General features: G+C 40.5%; 1 protein-coding gene across 1 annotated transcript in view; it reads right to left on the bottom strand.

The window, feature by feature from the left end:
• CHN2 (chimerin 2) overlaps positions 1-26,607 on the bottom strand; it is a 384,101-nt gene that overhangs the window by 118,517 nt on the left and 238,977 nt on the right. The window contains 1 exon segment of the mRNA XM_011938647.1: positions 2,034-2,065. Coding sequence (XP_011794037.1) covers positions 2,034-2,065 — 32 coding nt within the window.

Here is a 26,607-nt window from a genome sequence, read left to right as displayed (position 1 = left end):
AGTCCAAATATCTCCAACCTATAATATCTAATACATTAGTATGATTGCAACTTGGTAAGAAAAAAGCAAGCATGCACGAAGACCAGAAAGAGATGAAGGGAAAAGGTTAGCAATGATTCTCTTTCATGGTGGAACTATGGGTATTTTCCATCTTGTATTTTCCTTTATTTTCTAATTTTTCCAAGTTAATCGCCATTAATGTATTAATTTTTTTTGATACAAGGTCTCACTCTGTCGCCCAAGCCCCAGTGCAATGGTTCAATTGACCTCCTGGGCTCAAGTGATCCTCCCACCTCCCTCCTGTGGTCCTGAGTACAGCTGGGACTATAGGCATGTGCCACCATGCCTGGGTAATATTTGTATTTCTTGTAGAGATGAAGTCTTTCCATGTTGCCCAGGCTGGTCTTAATCTCCTGAGCACAAGTGATCTGCCTTCCTTGGCCTCCTGAAGTGCCAGGACTAGAGGCGCGAGCCACTGTGCCCAGCCATAATTTATTTTTAAAACAAAAGTAACACCTGTGCACAGCAGAAAATTCCAATTTCAAAAGCTGAAGGTACAAAAGAACTAAAAATGCAAAAGTCCTCTCTCCCTAAAGGTATCCATTGTCAATAATTTCTTGTGATTCCTTCTAGGAATACATGTGTATGTGCGTTTCCTGAATGAAGCATGTGTTACTTTTTAAGTGGAAGAAGAAAACAACATTCATTTTTTTAAAAAAATAAACGGAAACACAGAATCTGAAGGTTTTAGGTTAATTACCATCTAATAAAAGATGTTCCTTTTGGTAGTTAAGAAAATACTTCCTTAGTCTCAAGACTCTTATACGCTTTACATGAATTGGGGGTAAGAAGATGAGAACTAAAAAGTCATTCAAGAAAACCTTTCTGCAAAAAAAAAAAAAAAAAGAAAAAAAAAGAAATGCATAATAAACAGCTCCTTTTAGAATTCACATACAAAAGTGTAGATGGTAGGTTTTCATTTTCTTCTATTTTTTTAAAATTAATTGTGCTATCTTAAAGAAAAAAACAAATAAGCATACTAAGGGAAAAAAGCCATACTACGACATAGATTAGATAGTAGGGACACGGGGTGGAGAGGAGCGGACGCCAGTGCCCAGGCAGGCATTCCAGAGGTGCTGGTCAAATTCCCAGGGCGCTGCAAGGAAGGTTCTGAAATGCAGCTGTGGCAATTAGGAAGGTGCACCGGGCTGGGACCACTAAGAGGGTCATTAATCATGAAGATGAGGCTCTGACGGGTAAGGGAATAAGACGAAGGTTTAGGATTGGCTGTGAGAGCTGGGAAGGCAGACTCTAAAGAGACGTTGCCTCACAACGCCTCCAGATTGGACTTGGGAAGAAAAGTGATTGATGCATCTCCTCTCCCCTGGCCTATTCTGCCTGCCCTCTGTGATGTGTTGTACACAACATAGGCTTAGACTGTGAATTATTTTTATGGTCATGTGTATTTGCTGGGCAGTAGGTTTTGGAAAAAAATGAAACAAAACAAGAGTTGAAATTAAGAGAAAAATGGAAAGGAGTATTAAGGCAATTTGGCTAATACAGCCAAGCCAAGAGAAATCATTTGGGTTTTATGAGAATGCAGGGAAGTGGGATACCTATCCAGACCACTGCACGGAGGTACACAAAAGTCAGGAACTCAGATACAACGTACCATCTTGGACACCCTAAACGTTTCTATTGTGTTGAGGTAGAAAGTGAAATGAAACACTGACAGACAGCCTCCATTATGAAAAATGCTGCCTTACGTTTCAAGTACTTGCCAGGCACTCAGTAGCTCTTTTGTGGAGGGAAAAGTAGCGCAAGATGCTCTCCCTCCCACATTAATGGAAACCAAGCACTTGAGTGCTATAAAAAATATTAATTCAAAGGAGTCTGATTGCATTTATTCTTATCATTAAACTCTTGCACAATAGACATATGATGACCATATATTAGAAAATTTGTAATATTTAAATGACACATGAAATGACTACTTATTAAATTATTAAAACAAAGAATAGTATAATACATACTCTCTTCCATAATATTTTGGTCTGTTTTCCACCTATATTAAAAAGAAAACAAAATTAATAATGCATTTGAATTCAAATCAGCGAGATAAAAATGCTACTCAAATAAACAGAACTAGGGTCCTGGTAGTAATTTTATTACAGATTATATCCTCCAAATCAGAGATCTATGAAGCTATGGAGTTATAATCAGCACATTCCAGTATCAGTTAGGAATGATCTAGAATCACCACATTTCTGCAATCATTAGGCTCACTTCCCACCCAAACCCAATCATCCAATAAGAGAATTTCCAACAAAAACAAAGCGATGCTTATTTTAATATTAAGGAATTTGTAAGGGTATTATAAGGCTTCATCCTGAATGATAAAACAACTACTTCTGTCATGAATAAAACATAAGCATTTATTTCACTCTGTGCCTAATTGTTTTTATTATGTATTTATAATTAAAACAAGGAGCCTACCTGGATTAAAAAATAAAGCAGACTTAACTTGATCACGTTCCAAATAAAGTCAATATTCTAACATTCTTATTTTTTCAACATGTGGCTAATGAGCTGAAATTCATTTGACACCAGAGGTGCAGGCTACAGAGGACAAGATTTATGACTTGACTAAAACACAAACATTTCAGAAAGATCTTTCAATCACAGCTTTAGCCTTGAGGTTATCACATTCGATTTTTCTCACATATATAATCATCTGCTTTCATAAGAGCTTTGTGTTCGCATGTTTATGATGTTAGAGTTGGTGAGAAAGTGACATGATTTCTCATGCTCAGCCTTTGTTCTTCTCCCCTAACTCCAGGGCCACTCAAAACATAGTAGAGCCACATTAAGTTACGGGTTTTTATGAATGGTTATATGTATGACAGCAAGTTTATGTTTATTCACTGTTGTAGGATATGAGCTTGGCAGCTGTTTTATTCACAGTCATTTCTTCCTAGAGTCAAATGAACAGTTTTCACAGCAGGGCTCAGGGACAGGCACAGTAGCAGGATTTCATGATACGGGGCAGTTTCTTGGCCTAGCTCCATCCTCCAAAGGATGCAAATCTGAATAGGTAGCAGGACACTAGGAGCTCGGGGAAAAGGCTCAGAAAGGCGGACTGGGGCTTTGGGGACCACACTCACAATGCTGCCTGGGATAAGCCTCGCTGGTACAAAACTTACCATCTAGACATTTCTAAATATGTGTTCACTCTTCTGTGTATTTTATACCTGAAAATTACTCAACCAAGCAGGACATCCACAACTTAATCTTCAAGGTTCAAAGCCTGCTCAGTGTCATTTGTGAAGGAAGATTTAAATAATATCATTAATAGAAGCAATATATCCAGGTGTAAAAAGGCACCTGGTTATCTGATATTCTTTCTATAAATTATGTGTGCCATTATTCTACAGGCTGGTAAGCTTTTTAATGAGAATTGAATATGTTGTCATTTACATCATTCTTTTGGCTTTCAAAGTTCTTTTTTAGTTTTATAATATTATAGATATGTGACTGTAAAACCAACATGACAGAGAAGAAATTTAGGACCAGAAAAGTCAATGAAAGTCGATGATATATAATGGCAAAATCTCCATTCTTTGAGAGGTGATATTCCAAAATTTGAAATGATTCTCCATATATGAGGACAATTTTTAAATTTCCATCTTTTTGGCTGAACCGTAGCACAAGTCTGTAAAATCTGGGTATAGCTCTCAACCCTATTCCCTTCCTGTATCTTATTTCCCTAAAAGAGAAAGAGTTACTAACTTCCCAGATGAGCCACATGGTAACACTACTAACTCTTGGCATGCAGGTAACAGTTAATAGAAGCTGAATTTAATTGATTCTTAACAAGACAACAAATTGCTTTCAGTTCATAAAAATATACAGCACCCCTATGTTCTGGGCTCTATGCTCAGGCCAGCCATTGTACATGAAATAATGACCTTGCAGGTGCAGAGAGGAAAGGCATGAGATACTCAGGGGTGTTCTGCACTTGCAGCAGAAGGAAATGCTTAAGAAGAAATCCAACATAGACCCCCAAAGAGGGAAGCTGATGTTTAGGGTGCCTTGAAAGATGCCAAATAAGATTCTGCCCGGAAGAGAGTTTGATCCAACTGAGAGACAAATCTTCTGAAAATGAAAACCACTAGAAAATAAAAGAAGAGCCCTGAATTGTGTGGGACAGGCATGGAAGAGGGCCATGGAATAGGTCCCAAATATTGCATGAGATACATACTAATATATGATTCCTTGCATATCTGAAATTTAAATTTAACTAGGCATCCTGGTCCCTCCTTCTCTCTCTCCCTTCCTCTCCTCTTCTCCCTTCCTCCCTTCTCCCCTCCCTTCCCCACTCTTCCCTTCCCCTTCCCTTCCCCTCCCCACTCACTTTCCCTCCCCTTCCCTCCCTCCCTCTCTCCTTCTCTCCCCACTCTCTTTCTTTCTTTCATAAATCTGGCAACCCTATGTAGGGGACAGGAAAGACAGATGTAAGAGAGAGTAAAGATACAGGATGTGGTTGGCCATCTGATCACTGCTTCTACTGGTTGGGGGCCATTTTGACAGCAATCCAATCTCTCCTTCCTTTTTTGTCCCTGAAACTCTTAAAGAAAATATATGTGTCCTTGTTAAAGACACATAGAGAAAGAGAAAGAGAGGCTGGGATCAAAAAAACAAAATCCTCTTCTTTTTATAAACTTTTTACTCACAGGAGTCTAAACACAGTCTCTATTTCTATACTTCACTAAGCTTTAAACCAGTCAAGAGGTTTATGTTTAAGTTAAATGATCTACACAAATCATACAATGTCCACATTTCTTCAAGGTGGATAATACTGGATCCTCAGATCCAGACAGAACAGGTGGCTGGGGGCGAGGGCTTCCAGAGACAAAGCTCTGCCAAGAGACTAGGAACCTCTGTGCTGTGCCCCCAGCAGTGCCTTAGAGAAGCCTGACTCACGCCCTGGCAAGGTTCCGTGTCAGCCATCAATGGAAACCAGGACCCACCTGTGAAACTGAATTTAAGAAAATAAACTGTAGCTCTCAATTTCTGTTTCCAATTGTATGAGATTCTCTTCAGTAGGTGTGAAGGCAACAGGATAGTTGATAAATAAAAAGTAAGGCAACTTAGAAGTTCATGCATTCTCATTGAAAACTATGTTTGTTCAAATCAGGTAACTTAATCAAAAAATTTAGGTGGTCACACGGATTCAGAAAGGAATGGAAAATGCAATATATCCTGACATGAATGCAGGTTGGTTCTGGAGCTTCCCTGCCACTGTGACTATCCTAGGACAGCAGCTGCAGCTGGTCAATCCATCACCTGGTGAACCTGGCCTTTGTCAATATGACTGACAGCTGTCAGATCTGCCATGTCCGCTCTTGGGATTTAGTGCTCTGAGTCCAAGAAGTGAAAGCAGCTCATTCTTTTTAAGAGAAAGAAAATATGTGGTCATGTTAAATGGATTACTAGATCCTCTAATCCTTAGATGATACAGCCGGCTCAAAAAGGAACACCTCTCTTTACAGAAGCAGAGCACCAAGTAGGAGGTCATTGAGAAAACACATGAAATGGGTCCTTCCCAAGGCACAGAGGGTTTCAGTGTATATGGTGTGACCATGCAGAATGGTGGCTGATTCTTTTTAAAAATAAAACTGAACATTTTATCCTAAATAAGCATCATCTACAGGAGAATAGCCCCCCAAGGTAGGCACAATACATGCCACTTATATCCCTGTTGACCACAACATTTTTGGAATTTCGCTTTTGGAACTACCTTAATATATACCACCCTTTCTTGTGGATATCCTTAAAGGTACACTTCTTGAAGTGTGGGCTGGTCATTCAAAACAGAAACTTCAAGATGCTCACTGAAGACTGCAGACAGCATCCCCATCTCGGACCAGCTGAGCCAAAATTACGGAGGGTAGGGATATGACGTGTAATTTAATCAAGCCCCCTAGATGATTTTAAAGCACATACTAAAGTCAGAATCACTATATGTAGAAATATACATAAGTTTGTTTTTTTGAGAATGGATTTGAAAGTGCTTGTTACTTCAGCAAACAGGTATACGTTATTTGGAGCCAAGACCAGTAAGTAAACGGGGTGAGTGACCAAACTAGGAAAAACATTTGGACAAAAACGAGGCATGATCATAAGATAATAGGATTTTCACTGTGACTTGCTCTGAAGGAATTTTAGAAGAGACATTCCCAACCCGCTCTGAGCAATGGGAACTTGGCAGAAATCGAAGCAGAGTTTCCCAAGATGACTGATGGGAAGAGACCATGCCCATGTAACAGATGTGTTAAAATAACATCTATGTTAAGACTTTATAGTTATATCTCAAGTATAATTAAATTGTTAGCACTGTGACTACTGGAGATGGGTTCCGTCCTGTCTAGTCCTGTCCCTACTATCCACAGTCCACACACCATGCTCCCATATATGTGAGGCTATATGAATGTTATGTTTTCAGCCCAATGGCCTCATCACCCTATGTTCATCTTCTGCACTCATCAAACCAGATGACTTGTAGTTCCACAAGTGTATGCCCTCTAATATGTCCATCATTTTTACGTGGTCTTATTTTAAGATCCTGAATTCTCTTTCAAACGAGGCAGATCATATGTGGGTTAAGAAGGCAGGCTCTGGACCCAAACTGCCTAGGTTTGAGGCCAGATCTGTGGGAATTTAAGCAAGTTATCTATTTCTATACTCCTCAGTTTTCTTATCTTTAAAATGAAAATGATAACAAAAAGTACCTACCTCATGGGGTTGTTGTAAGAGCTAAAGGAATAAATATGTGTAATATGTTTGCAACAGTGCCAGGCACAGCCAGCCAGTCACTTGCTATGAGCTATCACTGGGATCCAGAGAAGGTCTCCTCTGTACAGAAGGAAGGGTTAGGCCCATCCTTTGCTGTGTTCTTAGAGCTCCTTTTACGTATCTTCATTAGAAAACTTATCTCACCTTAACATACTTATCTCATGTTTTAAATATTTATTTGCCATTTTTTCCTAACTGTTCTGTGGAGCAGCAATTTTGTCTTCATCATTCACGTATTTCCAGGATTTCTCCCAATGTCTGTCACAGAGTAAATGCAGATACCCCTTGTTATCTCAGTCTAGCCCATTCCTAAAAAACGTGTAGGGCAGCAAAGCTTCAAACAGCAAGAGCCTATATTCCATTACTTTACATAGAAAAAAAAAATCATTTTTAGAGAATGCAAAAATATCCATTTTCCAAATATTACTAAAATGCTCCTAAATAATTACTTGACAATCTAATAACAATCTTTTCACAATATGAAACATTTAAAAACCAATTACCTAATTGTTTAACACTTAATGCACTAATGAGCAGGTATATTTGTGTGCAGTCTACAGCTGAATAAATAGGAATTTCATTAGCCTTCTACACTGAGCATTATTATAATAAAAATAAATAATGCAGTGATATTACCAAAGATTTGAGAGTTACTATCTAATTGGACCTGAGTTGGTAGTGCTCCTAGGCTCCTGGCCTGAACAAATACTGAAGGGCTAAACCCTCAGGGAAAAGGTAGGGAAATTACAGATATAATGTGCTCTATGTTTAAACACGCAGCTGCTCAGGAGAACACAGATATGAGAGAAGCCCACCCTTCGTCTTTCAGCACCCTGCTACTCAGAGTGTGATCATGGGGCCAGCAGTATTGGCATCATCTTGGAATTTGCTAGAAATGTGGGATCTGCAATTCTAAGGGGATTCATAGAAACATTAAAGTTTGAGAAGCTGCCACACATGAGAGAACGTGTCATAGCTGGTTTCTAATTGGGAACGGCTTTTAGCAAGTCCTGATAGCAAATATTCAAATAGTGAGTATTCGGAAAACAAGAGTGCCTGTGCTCATTACATGTTTGCAGAATGAGATACAGAATATGCCTGTGGACCCTTGCTCATTAATCCAGTTACTGTGGGACTCTGAGTAAGTTATTACACTCCTTTGCATCTCATTTTTCTCAATTTTCAGTAAAACTGGAGTTATACAAATTGGCTATTTTAATAAGGCTGTTTCACGGATTAGACGAGATACCACATGTGAGACTTGGATCATTGTGGCAATAGCTTCTCATTTATTGAGTAGCTACTCTGTGCCAGGCACAGTCCTGAGGGTTTCTTTCCTATTGCTTCATTTAAGTCTCTAAACAATGCTCCAAGGTAAGTGAGTGCTATTATTTTAAAGAGAACCACTAAATAGCATAAGGTCTCAGAGCTAGTAAGTGGCTGAGTCTAGACTGGGACCATCCCTAAGTACTGTGCTTCACTCCTTCTCCAGTAAATACTAATCAGTGCTAATGCCTTTGTTGGCTCTCAAAATTCTACAGTTTGACTAACTATTAGATTATCTGAATGGCCTTCAGTTTTCTTTGCTAGGACTCAACACCTTAACATCTCTTTTGAATGAACTGCATTCCATCAACGAACTGGCAAATGTGAACTTTGGAAAAATTTGCCTAGGATGGAGTGACATTTGGGGTCTCTCAAATATTTCCCCGTGATTTGGAATCACATGTATTCCCAAACTACCTGGTTTATTTCCCAATGTGTTTTTCAATTTTAAGGAAGACTTCTCAGCATTCTGCAAAGCTTCAAAGAACAGTAGGGTGACAGCTGCACAGCGAGAGACAGGAAGCATAATCCTTAAATGAGTTTGCTTTATAGTCAGATTATCATTGCCTAGATAAACACAAGTTCCTTTATGTTCAACACAAAGACATTTACAGAATATTGTGAGTCCTCTGTAAACAAGGTTTCCAATTATTGAAAGAACAAAGCTTTTATAATCCCTCCGCAGCTGGTATATGTTAAGTTTTTACTTAATAGAAATAATTTAAAAACCTGATTTAGCAACCTCCTACACAGGGCAGCTAGATTGCTGGATTTTCTGACAGATAGATCAAGTAGGGGAGAAAAGGCTTTTGATGGGGGGATTTGTGCTGGTGATACTGCGGCAATTTCATCCACAAAAAATAAATATAGATAATTCCTTTTTAATTAGAAATCAAGGATCCTCCATTGAAAAGGACAGAAAGAAAATTCAAGTACTGAAATTTAAACTCTTGCAGTCAAAGTGCAGAGCATAGAATGAAAATTGAGCAGACTCTAAAATCTCCCATTTCTTTCCATTTAGAATCTAAGGCCTAATTTTTTCCTCATGGCATTTCTTTAACACTTCTGGAAATCTAACAGGGCACTGACAAGGTAAATTCCTTCCTGTCTTGAATAGAATGTATTATAAAAGTCCACTGGTCAGTCTTTCTGTAGTAAATCTCCTTAAAAGGTAACCAATTGCTTTGCTAAGTTTTGCACATACACACAAGTTGGATACTTCAGCAACCTGATCGAAACATTCTGCGAACTTACAGATGCACATAAGTAGATCAGCTTAGGGGTGCTCAAGACCAAAGCAGTTCCCAATCATTTGGTTTCTTTTCTGGCTTCACTTCTGCTCCCCCAAATTTTCCAGAAGTTATGATTATCAGTGATAATATTAGAGCAAACAAACATAAAATATTTTCTTTAGGCCAGTGGTTCTCAACTGGGAGGGGAGGTGATTCTGCTCCTCAAGGGACATTTGTCAAAGTCTGGGGAAATCTCCTCACATTGTTCTCTGCTCAGAATTCCCCACTGGCTCCCCAATGCCACGTGGTCAAACCTACACAACTCAGCGGGACCTTCCCAGATTACTCTACTTAAAAGTGGGACCTCCTGTCCTTGGCATACCCCGTCCCTCTTCTTTGGCTTATTTTTTTGCCTCATGACAGTCTTGACTGTCAGGACTGGGGGGAGGGTATTCCTGGCCTCTAGCAGGCAGAATCCAGGGATGTTAATAAACATCACAGAGTGCATGTGACAAGCCCCTACAATAAACAATTATCCCTCTGAAATGTCAGTAGTGCCAAGGTAAAGAAACCCTGCTTTAGACTGGAAGAACTTTGAACTGTTAAGTATTCCCAAGGAAGAAGATTAGAAACTTTTTTTTAACCGAAAATGCAAATAAGCAACAAAAACTTTAAATACATTAAGTAAAATGGAGTAAGAGGAAGGTAGCAGGAAATATTTGCTTTCTATAATGCTGGTAATACATAAAGGCAGCTTTTAAGAAAAGACAGTACTGGTGAAATACCTCCAGCTACTCAAGGAAATATATCAGATGAATACAAAATGGAACGAACTAAAATGTCAGTAAAATTAAAAAGGGAACCTCCTCCCTCCCTGGAAAAATTTTAAACAATGTTAAACTACAAAAAACACTAAAGAAATTTCTTTCTTGGGAGTGATCAGCCATGCTATGCATACATGTGAATTAACATTTGAATTCCTTACAACTATGGGACTCCACACCTCACAGCATGTAGCTTTGAAATTCTGCCCTGATTGCTGGGTTGGAAACAAGACTTCCACCACTCACAGCTTTCCCAGGTCCCAGAAGATGTCTCAGGAAGGAGTGGCTAAAGCACTGTCTAATGGTTGTCCAGGATGGGGCTCAGAGAAGTCCTGTTTTCTCAGGGTTCATTACATAAACACTATAAACAATATGTATTAAAATCATAACAGAGGAAGGCAAATTGCCAATATTATTTATATTTAGATTTTAAAAGTAATGGAAGGGCAACTACACCCAGACACACTCATACAAATATCCATGCCTCATGCATTGAGCCCTTTTGCTACTGGTTCTGATCTTCTCCCAGTTCAATCCTATTGACCTTGACCCAGAACTCCACTAAGGGCAGGGCCAGGAGGAGCAGAGGAGCCAACATTTAACAATGCCTTCAGTGTGGATGTTTCAGGTCTCCCAACAAGCCAGCCACATGGAGATTGCAATTCCCATCTTGCAGATGGAAAAAAGAAGGCCTGTATGGTTAACATTACTTGAAGATCATGCAGAGGCATGGAGATGAGATCCAAACCATGTCTAATTGACTCCAAAGCCTATAATCTTCTCCTATACCAAAAGGAAGGGAAATTGTCCAAGGATAACAGATATAATGTACTTATAGAGAACACTGACTGTGCTGTTATAGATGGGTTGATATGAAAATTGTGGAAACTCTAAAACATGGCCATTTTGGAGACCTGGGTAGACTGATTGGTACTCACCGTACCCTAATGGCTTACCCTTCTTTACTCTGCACCCCAATGAATGCTACCACCCAGGGTATCAGCCACTCAATGCCCAAGCTATACATCATCATCTCTGACTCCTCCCTCTTCTCAACCCCACTTGCAATCTGCCACGAAGTCTTCTTCATTGTATGCAATTCCTTAATTGCTTTTAAAATGGTCCCTTTCTCTCCATGTCCACTGGGCTATCTACTCATCTAGACCATGAAAGTAGTCTTTTTACTGGTCCCCTTATATCCTTTTATCACCTTCCAATCTATCTTTCACACTTAAGTCAGAAAATGCAAGTCTTGTCACATTGCTCTCAGCTTAGAATTCTTCACTGGTTCCCCACTGCTGCATGGTCAAACCTACACAACTCAGTGGGACCTTCCCAGACCATCCTACTTAAAAATGGTAACTCCTCTCCTTGGCATACCGCATCCTTCTTTTCTGGATTATTTTTTCCCCATGACATTTATCATCATCTGATATACTATATATTTTACTTGTGTTTTATGATGATCAATTTTATGTGTCAACTTGTGGGGGCCATGGGATTCCCAGGTATCTGATACACATTATTTCCAGTTGTGTCTGGGAGGGTGTTTCTCAAAGAGATTAGCCTTCGACTCAGTGACTGAGTAGAGCAGATGGCCCTCCCTAGTGTGGGTCAGTACTATCCTGTCCATTGAGGGCCTGAATAAAACAAAGAGGCAGAGGAAGGTTGTATTCATGCTCCCTTTTCCTGATTGCTAGGGCAGGAACACTGATCTTCTCCTGCCCTTGGTATTCTTGGTTCTTAGATCTTCAGACCCAGACTGGAATCAACACCATCAGTTCGAGAGCTCTCAGGCCTTCCAACTACACCACCTGCAACACACACACACACACACACACACACACACACACACACACACACACTGGTTTTATTTCTCTGAAGAACTCTGATGAATACATTTTTTTTTTTTTTTTACCAATATCTTCCATTCAAATGGAAACTATACAAGGGCAAAGATTACTGTGCTTTGCTTACTGCTATATCTTTAGAGTCTAAAACAATCCTGGCCCTTCCCAAGTACTCAATAAGTATTTATTGGATGAACACATGAATGGCATCTAGGATCTTCCCTGGATGGTCCTTGCTTGTGTGTGCAGAATATGTTCTTACTGATACACATGCTCTTGCCCCACGACATCCTCACCCCTCAGTTCTTCATGTTCCTCATACATGGCTTCTGCAGTTTCTGAAGCACACCCTCAGCTGCTCATACTTCTAGGCTATTCTTTGGTGGGGTTATGTCCTCTGCCTGGAATTCTAATATTTGTTCTTCAGTTCCTCTATGCCTTAGTGTGGCAAAATCTCACTGATTTTAAAAGTAAGAGCTGAAATGCTGCCATCTTGGGGAAGTCTCCTGCCTCTGAACTTTATAAAAGGTTTGAGTTAGGGCCATGGCAACCTTACTGGAATTGGGATTGTTGGCTTTTATGAGCTCTTGGTGTGAGCTCCTTGAGGGAAGGGCTCCTGTTTCTTCACCTCTGTTGTCCCAGCATATTGCTCACGGTGTTCACAGAGCTCAACCTCATGGCATAACACAATGAGTGAAAGGCAGGTTTGCTTGATGCTCCCAGATCCCTTTCTGGGGCTCACTGAAATTTCAAAAGGGGTCTCCATGGAAAGACTGGTATTGGTGGTAGCTCGCACCTTGATGCTTTATGCTTCCAAGCTACAGGACAAATCTTGTTCCCCTGCCTGCTTTCTGAATCTCCAGAGTGAAGACTGAAGACCACAGGCAACAACTGTGATTTTGAGCCAGTGATTCTGCCAATCCAAGTCCCTCACATTCTTTAGAGGGTGGACATGTGAAACAACATAAACCACCCAGATGCTCTGCCCCTGGAATTTGCGACTTGAGTAGAAACCATTAAACGAAGCTGTTAGAGTTGATTCACATGCGTGGCAGAGCCTAATGAACAATAACAACAAAAACCATTAATAGTTATTGAGAACTTATGTACCAGGCATTGTTCTAAGCACTTTCTTTACATATATCAACCCAGTCAATCCACATGATTACCCAAGAGGTAAGATCAGTTACACTCATTTCCAGAAGACTAACTGAGGCACAGAGAAGCAGGGTGCAAAGGGGCAGACTGGATTACTCTGGAACTCCAACACTAACCATCACCTTTTACTGCCCAAGGTGTATCAGTTTTGCTTCAAATCCTTCCTCAAGCCCTCTGACCAGCTTTTCTTTCCATCCAGGGAATTTGCTCATATCCTTCTAACCAGAATTGGTCCACCCTCCTAGGCCCTGCTTTTTATTGCTAAGTTTAGTGAGAATGGACTTTTATTGCTTACAACAGAATTCTAAGTGATATTTCCATTAAATCAAAATCTCCAGGGCTGGAGCCAGGGTGTCTGTAAGGTTTGCCAGGCTCCACAGGTGATTCTGACTCACACCCAGGACTGAGAACTATGACTCTGGGCAGCAGTTCCAAAACCCTGAGAGAATAAACATTATCCTAGAAGCTTAGGACACCTTCCCAGTACCTTCCCATGCATTTTGATCCATTCTCACAGTAGGCTTCCAGGAACACCCAAAAGCCCAGCCATGAGTGGCACTCCTATATCCAGCCCTTCTTCCCAGCAGCCCACTTTCACCCACTCTTCTTTGCTACATCTTCCTTGGCACCATGATTCCTTGGCTCCATATGTTGGCTCCCAAAATCCGCCTTAGGCCCTCCTTGTTTGGACAACCCAATTAGGCACACTTTTCTGGCACTAGCCTGGCACTCTGTTGGCTAGAGTTTTTTGTAATCATCTTTGGCATCCTGGAGCCACAGGTCTAGGTGAAATGAATGTTTTCTTCCATCAAGCCAGATCCCAGGAGGCCATATTGGCTGAGCTGGCTGGCTGGCCTCCCAACCAGGGCCAGAGAATCAAACCTGATGGGCTGACTTGTCCATACTTCTGATCGACCAGATAGGGATTTTGCTTTAAAATAAAAAATACTGTAGAGGAGATTCAAAATCCAGGATTTAATCATGAAGAGAAATTTTATCTTCACATGTAATCTCATGTTCCTCCAGCTTCCAATTATGCATCTTCCTTTCTTTTGGTCTTCAGTGCAAATGAGAATCTGAGAATATTCTCTACAGAATAAGGCTTCCATTATTAAAAGCCATCTCTGTGCTACTAGATTGTCTGTTCTTCCTCAAACTAAATAATTCTTGTTCCTTTGACCTTTTCTAATAGGTCCCATTTTCCAATCCTTAATTCATCTTCATTATTCTCCTCCAAACTCTCTTTAAATTCTCCACATACCTCCTAAGCCCAAAGAGCTTGAAGTACCCAATAGAATTGAATCAAATCAAGGGAAAACTAATGCTGCTGTTAAACTTCTAGAGGAAAAAAGATTGGGTGAGTACACTCATTTAATTCCTCACTCTTGTTAGTAAATTCCTTCCATCAAAGCTTAATGGTATTTGGGTTAAGTGGTACTATACGTACTTTGGAAAAGGCAAAGTGTCTATCATTCTTAGTCTTCTCCCAGAAGTTACTTTTTTCTCTCTCTCCTAGAAATGTAAGAGTATTAAGTGTTCAAAGTGATGGATAAAATTAATCTACCTAAAGAAAAACAAAGGAGAACAGAATCTGGGAGATGGCAGAAATTCAAGGCTTATCTATTTTTGCATTATAGCTCTCTATGGAGTCTTTTTAGACAGGTTTTCTCTCAATCACCTCCCCACAAAGGAATTTTAATATTACATACAGACTGTATATCTGTTCATGTTCTATATAGGTATTTGTGCTTTAAATATATAAATAGTAAGAGGTTTTTTTAAAGAACCAAATTTCTCTACTTTAGGGGTGATATTGCCCCCTTTGAGAACTCATCATCTCCTGATATCGTCATGACCTTCAGAATGCTTTTACATATATTCTCCCACCAGGAAGGTGGAAATGTATCTTTGCCTTCTTCTTATAGACAAGGAAGCTGCAGTTCAGTGTGGTTAACTAATTTGCCCACAGTCCTGCACAGGGATAGCAGCAGATTCAGTTAAAACCCAATTCCTGATATCAGGGCCAGCACTCATTGCTCTATATTGTAATGATGACATAAAATCCAGGAGCCTGTTCTCTATTATTTTTGTTTTTAACAGATTACCTACTTTAGCATTTCTGAAGCAAGCACTCCTCCCAAAATAATTCCCAACATGGTAATAAATAAAGAGTAGAAGTGCCTTATTAATGCTTGTCCTTGCTTTCAACTATTCTTTTTCAGAAAAGTTCTCTATTCCACATTAAAAATTCTTGAGCATGGCTTATAGTGTTTCCAACAGCTCTCATGCCAAGCCATCCTCCTGCCTGTTAGGGTTGTGCACCCAAGAGAATGTCTGTGTTCCATGGGCCAGAGCACATTCTGCCACTCTTCTCACACAGTCTTCATTTTTTCTTCTTGATGTTTTATAATGAAAATTTTCATACATACAGAAAGGTTGAAAGACTTTTACAGTAAACACCCATATATACATCATCTAGATTCTACAGCATTTTTACTATTCTTGCTTTATAGCATATATATTTTTTCATTCCTCTATCCATTCATCAATCCAACTTTAAAAACAACAGACTTCAGAGTTAACTGCAGATGTAGCACTCTTTCCTCAAAGGTGTTGGCATACAAATTATTAATCAGAATTCAAGAACATACAGGAGGCTAATACCAGCCTTGCTCTTGAAATTAAAGTCAGTTTAGCTTCCATGTTCAGATGTTGCTACCAAATAAACAGATTCCACGCACCCCTTTAACTTCCTGTTGATGGAGCGCTGTGCCACCTTTGCTAACAGGCTTCCATCTCTTGATGGGGAGAAAGTGACCATCAGAAAGCAGGTCAAAGAACACCTGCTTCTTGTAACTGCTTTGGCCTCTTTCATCAATTTATGCGAGTTAAACATGAAGGCCAAATCATCTCTCAAAATGGCTTGGGATCAAATTCATCCTAAATTCCAAGCTGAAACTCCTTTTTTCCCCCACTAACATTTATGTAGTACTTGGGAGATGGTAGAAATTAAAGACCAATGCTTCTGATATATAAATGTCAGGCATGGTTCTAAGTGCTTTGCATATATTAACCCAGTCTTTTTTTTTTTTTCTTTTCTTTTCTTTCTTTCTTTCTTTTTTTTTTTTTTTCTGATGGAGTCTTGCTCTGTCTCCAGGCGGGAGTGCAGTGGTGCGATCTCAGCTCACTGCAACCTCTGCCTCCTGGGTTTAAGCGATTCTCCTGCCTCAGCCTCCTGAGTAGCTGGGACTACAGGCATGTGCCACCACACCCAGCTAATTTTTTTTTATATTTTCAGTAGAGATGGGGTTTCATCATGTTGGCCAGGATGGTGTCAATCTCCTGACCTCGTGATCTGCCCGCCTCGGCCTCCCAAAGTGCTGGCATTACAGGCGTGAGCCACTGTGCCCAGCCTAACTCACTCTTTAAAGTTACTTTTAGTGTAAGACCAGGGGTCGGCAAACTTTTTTCTAGCAAAGGCTATAAAGTAAATATTTTAGGCTTGGGATCATATAGTTTCTGTCTCAAGTACTCAGCTCTGCCATGGTAGCATGAAAGCAGCCATAGACAATATATAACAGAATGAGTAATCGCTGTGTTCTAATAAAACTTTATTTACCAAAACAGTCTCCAGGATATAGCTGACCAATGCCTATGTTAGACTAAAAAGCATGAGGGTCCATTCTCCAAAAACCAGTTTCAAGACATCTTATTGTTAGCTCAAAACACAGAGCTTGCCAATGCCTCAAAGGCCTTTTTATTTAATGGTGGGTCAAATCATTCCTTGTTCATGCTCTTTCATTTTTTAATGCAGTGGGAGGAGAGAATCATTAATTTTTAAGCTACGGCATACTGATGCCAACTTAAGAAATCACAATGAAGTGAGACAGAAAATGGCGAATTACATTTTTAAGAAACTGAGACTAATGAAACACTAAGGAGTCTGAGCTGCATCCTTGAATTGAAACGTGTTGATGAAGCATCATTAAGCCTGGTGTTTGAGAAGCCATGGAACCCTGAGAACCATGACAGAGCAAAAGGACAACCAGAGTAGTGTAATTACAGACTTGGTAGAAATACCCAGGGAGATCCAAGAACATTCATCAAACAATCGATGCGTAATTACCTAGAAGGATGCAAGGTGCTGGATGGCAACCAAATATGCCTTTGTTGGGCTGTGCCAAGGCTATTTAATTTCTTTCCACAGAAGATGGGGAAATGACACTGGCCATGTAAATAAGAAGGAAGAAAAAGATACCATCATTGAAGCAAAGCTTGCTATTCTGTCCAACCAGACAGAGACATGGTGTACTTAGAGCTAATATCAAGTGAGATTGTGATTTGCTAAAGGACATAGCCAAAGAAAATTATTACCAATGGCTCGGTCAGCATCAGCCAGATGCCAGGCAAGTGGTAGACTGAGGCAAGGAGGTGGGCCTGGGAGAGCACCTGCTCTGGACTGGCTTTTATGAGCAAATTCGTTATCTAAAATCCTGAACTGAGAAATACTCATTAAGCACACAGAGGATGAACTGAGTGAAGAAACTAGCATCTTGGAAAACAAATGCAATTAAAGCATTTCTGACATATGATAATGAATTTAGTATTTTCAATGAGGCAAGAGTCCATTAAAAGCAGGAGGAAATCTAGCAAGGATCTGTGCATGACCACAGATAAGGAAAACACCTAAAAGATCCCAAAAGAGCTGGAATTCATCATAGTATATGCTGAATATGAATGAACATGAATCCTCATATTAAGACTGAATTTGAGGCGGGGTGTGGTGGCTCATGCTTGTGATCCCAGCACTTTGGGAGGGTGAGGCAGACGGATCACCTGAGGTCAGGAGTTTGAGACCAGCCTGGCCAACATGGTGAAACCCTGTCACTACTAAAAATACAAAAATTAGCCAGGCATGGTGGCAGATGCCTGTAATCCCAGCTACTAGGGAGGCTGCGGCAGGAGGCTTGAACCTGGGAGGCACAGGTTGCAGTGAGTCGAGATCATGCTACTACACTCCAGCCTGGGCAATACAGTGAGACTCTGTCTCAAACAAATAAACAAACAAAAAACAAAAACAAAAAAACCCTGAATTTGAAATAGCTTTGTTAATTAGTAATACAAACATAACATTAGAAGTATAACACCAGAAAACGGAGGGTAGAGGTAGGAGATCAGGCTTAATCAAGTACTGACCCCACCCTTACAAGCAGGATTCACATTTGGTCTCTGCAGCATAAGAGAGTATAGGAAAGTTTGAAATAGCAAAGAAGAAAGACAAAATATTTTTAAAGGGTGGAAAATAACATCTAGGAGGAAGTACATCCGGGAAAAATAAAGAAGGCTATGGGTGCCTACACTGAAATCCATGAATAGTCTAGCAAGAGTGCTGAGCAAATAGCAAGCATTACCAGGAGGCAAGAGCATCTTGAGTCTTCTATCTCTAGGGATTAGGGAGGAAGGATGAAATAGAAAGCAGAGAGAAGCAAGCACAGTCCTTAGAACAGTAGTTCTCACACCCAAAGGGGGCATCAGAATCCCGTGAAAAGCTTGCTAAAACACAGATTGCTGGGCCCCATCTCCAGGGTTTGTAATTCAGGACATGTGGGATGGGCCTGAGAACCTGCATTTCTCACCTGTTCCCAGCTCATGCTGGGATCACACTCTGTGACTCACTGGATTAGAAGCCCAGCCATGGATATGAACTGTCTGGGTTGGAATCTGGCCTTTGCCCCTCTTGTGCTTCCTGTCTCATTTCCTCCTGTGTAAAGTGAGAGGGATAACGAGCCCCATGGGATTGTGGTGGGAGTAGCATCTGTAAAACTATGAAGCCGGTGCTCAGGGCACAGGAAGTACTCCTTATGTGATAGCTGTCATTTCTGTTAAAAGACTGACAATGAGTAAATAATTAGGTAATATCATTCAGTGTAGTCATATTAAAATTGAGGCTGTCTGAGATTGCATCATCTACATTTTTTCCAATGCAAAGCAGAATCAAGGTCAGAAATCTATGTCCAAGCCTCTCAGTGCTCTGTTGGACAGGCCACACTCCAGTAGGAGACACAGCTTATCTGGAGCCAAGTATAACCTGCCTTCATCAGCTTTATTTCTCAGTTACAGTTCAACCAGGTGAGCAAAATGTGAAACATGTCTTTAAATCCTCACTATAGCTCCAGCATTATGCACCTGCTCCTTTTCCTGGATAACCCTGCTTACACCCCAAAACTTGTGGGACCTGACCTCTGAGTCACAGAGCAGACATAATATGGGGCTGCTGTAGGTAGCAACTCCTATGGAGGTATGACATTTACTCTGTGTTTGGATGAGTAAGGCTGGTGTTACAAAAGCCAGTGTCTCTGCATAACCATTGTGTCTCAGTTTGGATCCCCACTCTCACTACCACCACCACCTGAGATCAAAGAGTAATGGGATCTTGGGTTCCAGCTGTCATAGGCTAGAGGAGGATGGCAGAACACATGTTGTAATACCTGATACTATCAGTTATTCTTTTTTTCTAAAACAATGAACAATACCACATAGTATTCCCACTCTAGTAATTAAGGCAATACACATTTTCAAGGGAGATGTTAAGAAATAAAAATCAGCCAGGCGTGGTGGCTCACGCCCGTAATCCCAGCACTTTGGGAGGCCGAGGCGGACAGATCACTTGAGGTCAGGAGCTCGAGATCAGCTCGGCCAACATGGCGAAACCCTGTCTACTAAAAATACAAAAATTAGCTGGGCATAGTGGGCACCTGTAATCCCAGCTACTCGGGAGTCTGAGGCAGGAGAATGGCTTGAACCCAGGAGGTGGAGGTTGCAGTGAGCCGAGATCATGCCATTGCACTCCAGCCTGGGCGACAGAGCAAAACTCCATCCAAAAAGAGAAATAAAGGAGAAGAGAAGAGAAGAGAAGAGAAAAAAGAAATAAAAATCACCCAGAGAGATTAAAGAATCTTCTCCAGAAACTTTGCCTATTATCAATCACTGTTTAATTTCCCATTTATTCTCCTCATTCTACTTTTGCCTCATCTTATGTCTTGGCATATGCACTGTTCTCTGGTGGCCCTCTCCAGCTCACCTCACCTGCTCCCCTTGGCTCTGAACTCCGTAACAGCTTGGTCTCAACAGCCCTTACCCAGTGCTTATGATTTCACCTTGGAAATGTCTAAATATGTTTAGGTGCACACTTGCGGGGTCTGTATTATTTTAGAAGAAGCTCAAAGTATTCCAAAAAGAGTGAATTTGGGGGTGGGGGAGTATGCATTTTGGTAGCTCACAGTACCTGTCAATTAAAAAGAAAGTTTTTAGTTTAGTTTTTTTTTTTTTTTTTAAAGCAGAAAACATTTGGTTCTATCTTTAGGGAAAAAAAAAATCGTATGTCAAAATTTTATTTTTAACATTGGTTTTACTAGATTTTTCTCCTGTACTACATCAAGTCTAAACCCTAAGCAAGTCCAGTTCGGAACAAAACTGCATCAAGAGAAAGGGCAGATGGCATTAGTGAGTGAGGTGACAGCCTGGAAGAATAATGATGGGAAAGTCCTTCATTCTTGATTGTGTTGACATTAAGGGGGAAAAAAAGAGACAAGTGGAGAAAGTCTAGGATGAAAAGAATAGGAATATTTTTTCTGCAAGGGAAGAAATAGCCTTCTGATTACTACTACACATAAAGCCAATTAAAAGGTAATGAGATTGATTTTTATTTGTGGCTTGTAGAATCAATCTCATTACTTTAAGACATACCTTGTCGAGATGTCTTAAATCAGTAGAGTTTTCACATTCCCCCAAATGCACTTTGTTTTAAAACATTTATTTCAATAAACAAAAGAAGAAAAGGAAAGAACTGTGGAATAGTAGAAAATCCCTCAGAATTCACTTAAAATCTGTGATTCAAAATGTATTTAGTTAGTTGAAAATGATATGGTCAATCAATATGGCTTGTTAAGATCTTCCAGACATGGCTAAGGCAAGATAAATGCCCTCGAGCTACAAGATTGTAAAGTCTGGATATGATTAATACAATTTTAAAAAGCATAATGAAGAAATGGAATGCTTTTGAAGGCTTACAGGAACAGTTTTTAGAAATAAAGATAGAAAAGAGTAAAAGCAGTAGATATTTAGAACACCAAAAACCAGCAAAGAAAATGCATAAAAGAGGGTAGGAACACTTAAAGCGTTGTTTAAAAATTGAATACAATTCACTGGAAGGTAAAATAAGGTAGTGAGATACTACTCCAACTTAAGATTGGCCACGCCGGGCGCGGTGGCTCAAGCCTGTAATCCCAGCACTTTGGGAGGCCGAGGCGGGTGGATCACGAGGTCAGGAGATCAAGACCATCCTGGCTAACATGGTGAAACCCCGTCTCTACTAAAAATACAAAAAAACTAGCCGGGCGTGGTGGCGGGCGCTTGTAGTCCCAGATACTCAGAGGCTGAGGCGGGAGAATGGCGTGAACCCGGGAGGCGGAGCTTGCAGTGAGCCGAGATCCGGCCACTGCACTCCAGCCCGGGCGACAGAGCAAGACTCCGTCTCAAAAAAAAAAAAAAAAAAAAAAGTTTTCCAAAATAGACTATTCCATAGCAAGGAGAAGGAAATGAAGCTATATAAAATGGAGAACAATTTGAAATAATATTATGCCATTGTATTTTCCTTTTTTGAAATTGCTTTTTATAATCCCATATTCACTATAGCAATTTCAAAGGAGGCAAATGACACCAAATCATTTACAGTCACAAAAGAACTTCTGCTTATTTAGTGTAGGCTTGAGGTAATTTTAGGGGAACTTGACTTTCAATGAGTCACACAAGTAAATCTTGCCATTTTGGCCTTTCGGAGAGGCCAAGAAGAAACTTGGATTCGTCCAGGAAAAAAATTTTAGTCTGTGTTTAAGTTAGTACCTTAACAACTGCCAAAAGTCTAGCTCACTACCCTAATAACAGTATTGAGTAAATCTGATATGCTATTAGTAATAGTTTGAGAATCCCAAATTCCTTATGCTAGCAATCGCTATCCTTTTTTTCATCATTTTGAAAATTACTTATTTATTTACTGATTCCCCACTGTTGCTTGGCTAAGCTCACTGCTAAGGATATACCTATGATTAAGACTGATGAAGTCTCTGAAGCTTGTATTCTCCTGGAGAGACATATACAAGCAACAATCAAATATGTTAAGAAAGTGTATCAGAGAGTATATGAAGTGCCACAGACACAATAAACAAGGCGATATGACAGAGAAGCTCCAAGGATTGGGGAGGTGCTACTTTTTTATGGAGTTTAGGAAGGGCCTCTTATTATGTGAAATTTGACCTGAAACCTAGATGTGCAGAGAACCTGGGTCTGAGAATTTCAGGCAAAGGGCAAGTGCAAAGGCCCAGTAATAGCGACAGTGGTTTTTTCTTTTTCTTTCTTTCTTTTCTTTTCTTTTTTTTTAATGAATGGGAATAGAATCTAGTGGGGCTAAAAGGCAGTGCACTTGGAGAAGAATGGTACAGACAGGGCAGTGACAGATGCAGGAGGCAAACTATGGCTCATAGGCACGGCAAGAAATTTGCTTTTATTCTAAGAGTAACAGAAAGCTATTGAAAGCTATTTAACGACGATTATTTGGGCTCCTTTCTGGTGACTGGAGTGTATGTGTATGTGCACATGTGAGCTGCAGGGAACCTGCGAGGAGTGGAAGCAGGGGGCTCAGGTGGGAGGCTCCTTATCTGCAATGAAATCCAGGCAAGAAATAACAATGGCCCAAACTACTCAACATTCATGGGGATAGAGTACAGTGGACAACGCAAGATATATTTGGAGATAGACTTGATGCTAAGAATGGAGGAGAAAGGGGTGAGGGTAGGGAAGGAAGTACAGGTGTCTGAAGTTAGGTGCCATCCAATGGAGCAGGGCCTAGTTCTATTCTGAACACGAGGCTGGTGGTGGCCTATGAGACAGCGACCTGAGGAGGTCCAGTGGACAGGTGGATAGAGGTGTCTGGAGCCCCGGGTAGAGGACTTAGCTAGAGAAACAAATTTGAGAGTCAATATTCCACACAGTTTGTGACAGATAACCCAGGCACACATTTGGTAACTAATAAATGCTTATGATGTGACTGACTGATAGTTGACAGAAAAAGCAGTGAGAATTCTGCATATGGGAAGATGTTTTGCATCTGTTGGCATGGAGTGTTGAGGAAATGCCAACAGAGCACCAGGTGCTGCAGCTGCTCAATAAATACTAATTTGCAGTGGTAAAGCTTCAAGAAAGCAATGAACTGTTATTTCAGGACCTGACCCTGCCTGGCTTAATTGGCGCCAGAGCTGTTGTTCAGCTGCTTGTACCTTCTGTTCTTCATCCTCAGTATCTTTTTTCCTGGTGGCTTAATTCCTGACCTGGGCATCTTGCTTTCTTCTTGATCACTGCCTCTTACCCTTACATTCAGAGCACACTGTCATCACTTTGACTCTGTCCCTAATGACCAGCTCAGAGCCTGTTCTTCACAGGTTTCTGACTCTGCCATGAATCATGAACAATAACTGAGTACCCATTATGCAGCAGACACCATATTGGACACCTGACCCACATATGTCATTTATAGCAACCTTGCAAAGTAGGTGCTTATCCTTGGGTTAGGCCTTAATCTCCCTGAGAGAGTAAGAGGTTGGCTCTGTGTCAGGTAGCTAGAAAGTGGTGGAGCAAGAAGTCAAAACAAGTCCAAGCTGACTCTGCAGCTGAGCTCCCTGCTTTCCTGGATTCGATAAGTATGTGGATTTTGCCTGCTGAATCAGTCTGTACCCTTGACTCACCCAGCTCCCTAGCAAATTCTACTAGGTAGTTGGTATCTGTTGATAACCACCATGTATCAAGGCAGACTGGCCTACGTCTATACCCTAGAGGGACAGTGTTCCACATCTCTATAATTGCACACTTTGCTTGGTGCTCTCATGTGGGTATTTATCATGTGGAACTGGCAGGTCCTAACCTGGGAGAGGCTCATAGCCCAGGAAGGTATGAGTCATCAGAGAAACAACAGAGACTGAATATACCGGAGCTACCACGCTAGGGACCAGGGAAGAGTAGCTGGGAGGAGATGGATTGAAGACCAAGAAAAAGGGCCCAGAGCTGTGTAGAAGAGGAAGATGTGGGCTCTTAGCTAAGGGATGAGATGTAACAGGAAAACGTACATAGAAAAAATAACTCATTGTTTTAAACAGCCTTTACTGCTTTATGTAAATGTGTAAATAAAGCTTCAATCTCCCTGGCCACAAACTCACACAGAAAGGCTTTCTGTCTTCATTAGGCATGTCTCCCAAGCATGGAGGTGTGTTACAAGACAACAAGATGTATGACTAAACACCATCTGTAGTAGGGGAAACTGTTTCACCATCATGCAAGAGAAAGTGGTGCCCTCACTTGCAGGAGGCCAGCTGATGGGAGGCTTGGCAATTTGGGCAGTAATTATCTGCAGATAACATCAAACTGGAGGACAAACTAGAGAACAAAGGGAACTGAAGCTATTCCTGCAGACACTCATCTGAGCAGCACCTGTTCTTCAGGCAAACTTGACCTGTTACTATCTGACACCTGCCTGGCTAGATGGGCCCCATGCTGCCTGCTGAGGCCAGGGAGCTGATGAATCTCCATTTCACGTTAGGTTTCGTGGCAGAAACGGGATATGGAATTCTAGAGGAAAGCAAGCATTGACCAGACATCCCTCACTAAGATATCAAATTGGTAAGGTCAAAAGGTGAAGAGCATGGTTTAACAGGCAGACAAGAGGGGAAAGAAGAGACATGGGCACCATATCCTTTAGTCACAGCAGATGGTGATGGCACTGCAACAGCAAACAGATACACAGTGGATCCTCAGCCCACTGGATGGCAGAAGAGTTTCAGCGGAACTCTAGGAAGAGTCTGTACAAGGATAATCCGAATCGCCTACCTCCACTGCTAACACTCCACCTGCCTTAAGGGACAACTGACATGGTTCCAAGGATTTTGAGAAACCGAGAGATGTTCTCTCTCTCTCTCTCTGTCTCTTTCACACACACACACACACACACACACACACTATACAGAGACAAAATCTTAAATATATATTTAATTACATCATACTTTTGTTGTCTTTTATTACAATATTCAAAATGCCAATAGCCAAGTCCTTTGCTATATTCCTCACAACAAGACCAGAGCTCAAATACAGTAGGCTCTCCATATATATTTACAGAATAAACAGATAAATGAATGACTATTTGCTATCTGTTTGCATTTCAAGTTCTGGTGCCTGACCTTGCCTAGTGTCTTTTTATTAATGCCCCTAGATAGAGTCTTTAGTTGTATTCTAATTTTACAAATATTTTTTTCATTGAGACATTTAAATTCCTCTACTTCCTTACACAAGGCAATAATTTTTCTGATGGAGAAACACTCAATAAAAAGCAGAAGTGAAGGAAACTTTAGCAACTTGTGTCTTAATTTGCACTGAGAACAATCTTATTTAGTGCATCTCATTCAAAAATTTGTATTTATCCTATTTTTCACTCATTTGAAAAAATATTGAATATTATTGGATTTGGTTATTGAATAACAAATATTATTGAATATAGTATTTGAATATATTGACCCCCGAGTTAGTGACAGGACAAGATCAGAGTATGAAATAAATGGAACTCATCCTGGATTTTTCCTTAAGCACCAGATATTTCCTCCTCTCCAGCCATATGCCTGGGATGAGAAAGTCTACTGTGTCCTAAAATTGAGATGACTTGATGAATTTCATTGCCCTTCAACAGATGTAAAATTTTATGTAGAAAAATGTATTAAACCATGATAACTTGGCTCTGAGTATGGGTATGCATGGACATAAGTCTTTGAAACAGGTTCAAAACCTGATCCAAAAAGTACTAATGTTCAAGAGTGAATCTCAAGAGTGTTGGAATTGGAGCCTTTCCCTCTTGATAAGGCATGCATGGCACTTTAAAAGCTATCTGCAGCTCTATATCTAATCCCAGTGATGACAAAAATAAGCAAGGACCCATGGGCCTTTGATTTGAAGGATATTAAGTATGCTATTAAAGAAACTGATCAGAATAAAAACAGAAAAGAAAGCCTTAGTCCTGCCTTTCAAATCTTGCTGGCATCCCACACTCAGAGAACTGATTAGTGAATTAAGGAAAGTTAGAATTAAAACCTCATCACTTTTTTGTCGGCCTTTAGTATTTTAAAATGTCATGTAAATATGACAAAGCATAAAGATTTACTAAATATGGGCTGGGCGCGGTGGCTCAAGCCTGTAATCCCAGCACTTTGGGAGGGCGAGACGGGCGGATCACGAGGTCACGAGATCAAAATCATCCTGGTTAACACGGTGAAA

Source organism: Colobus angolensis, unplaced genomic scaffold (assembly GCF_000951035.1).
Source record: "Colobus angolensis palliatus isolate OR3802 unplaced genomic scaffold, Cang.pa_1.0 Scaffold175, whole genome shotgun sequence".
Classification (NCBI taxonomy): Eukaryota; Metazoa; Chordata; class Mammalia; order Primates; family Cercopithecidae; genus Colobus; species Colobus angolensis.
Note: the sequence above shows the minus strand (reverse complement) of the source record. Positions and strands in the feature narration are given on the sequence as shown.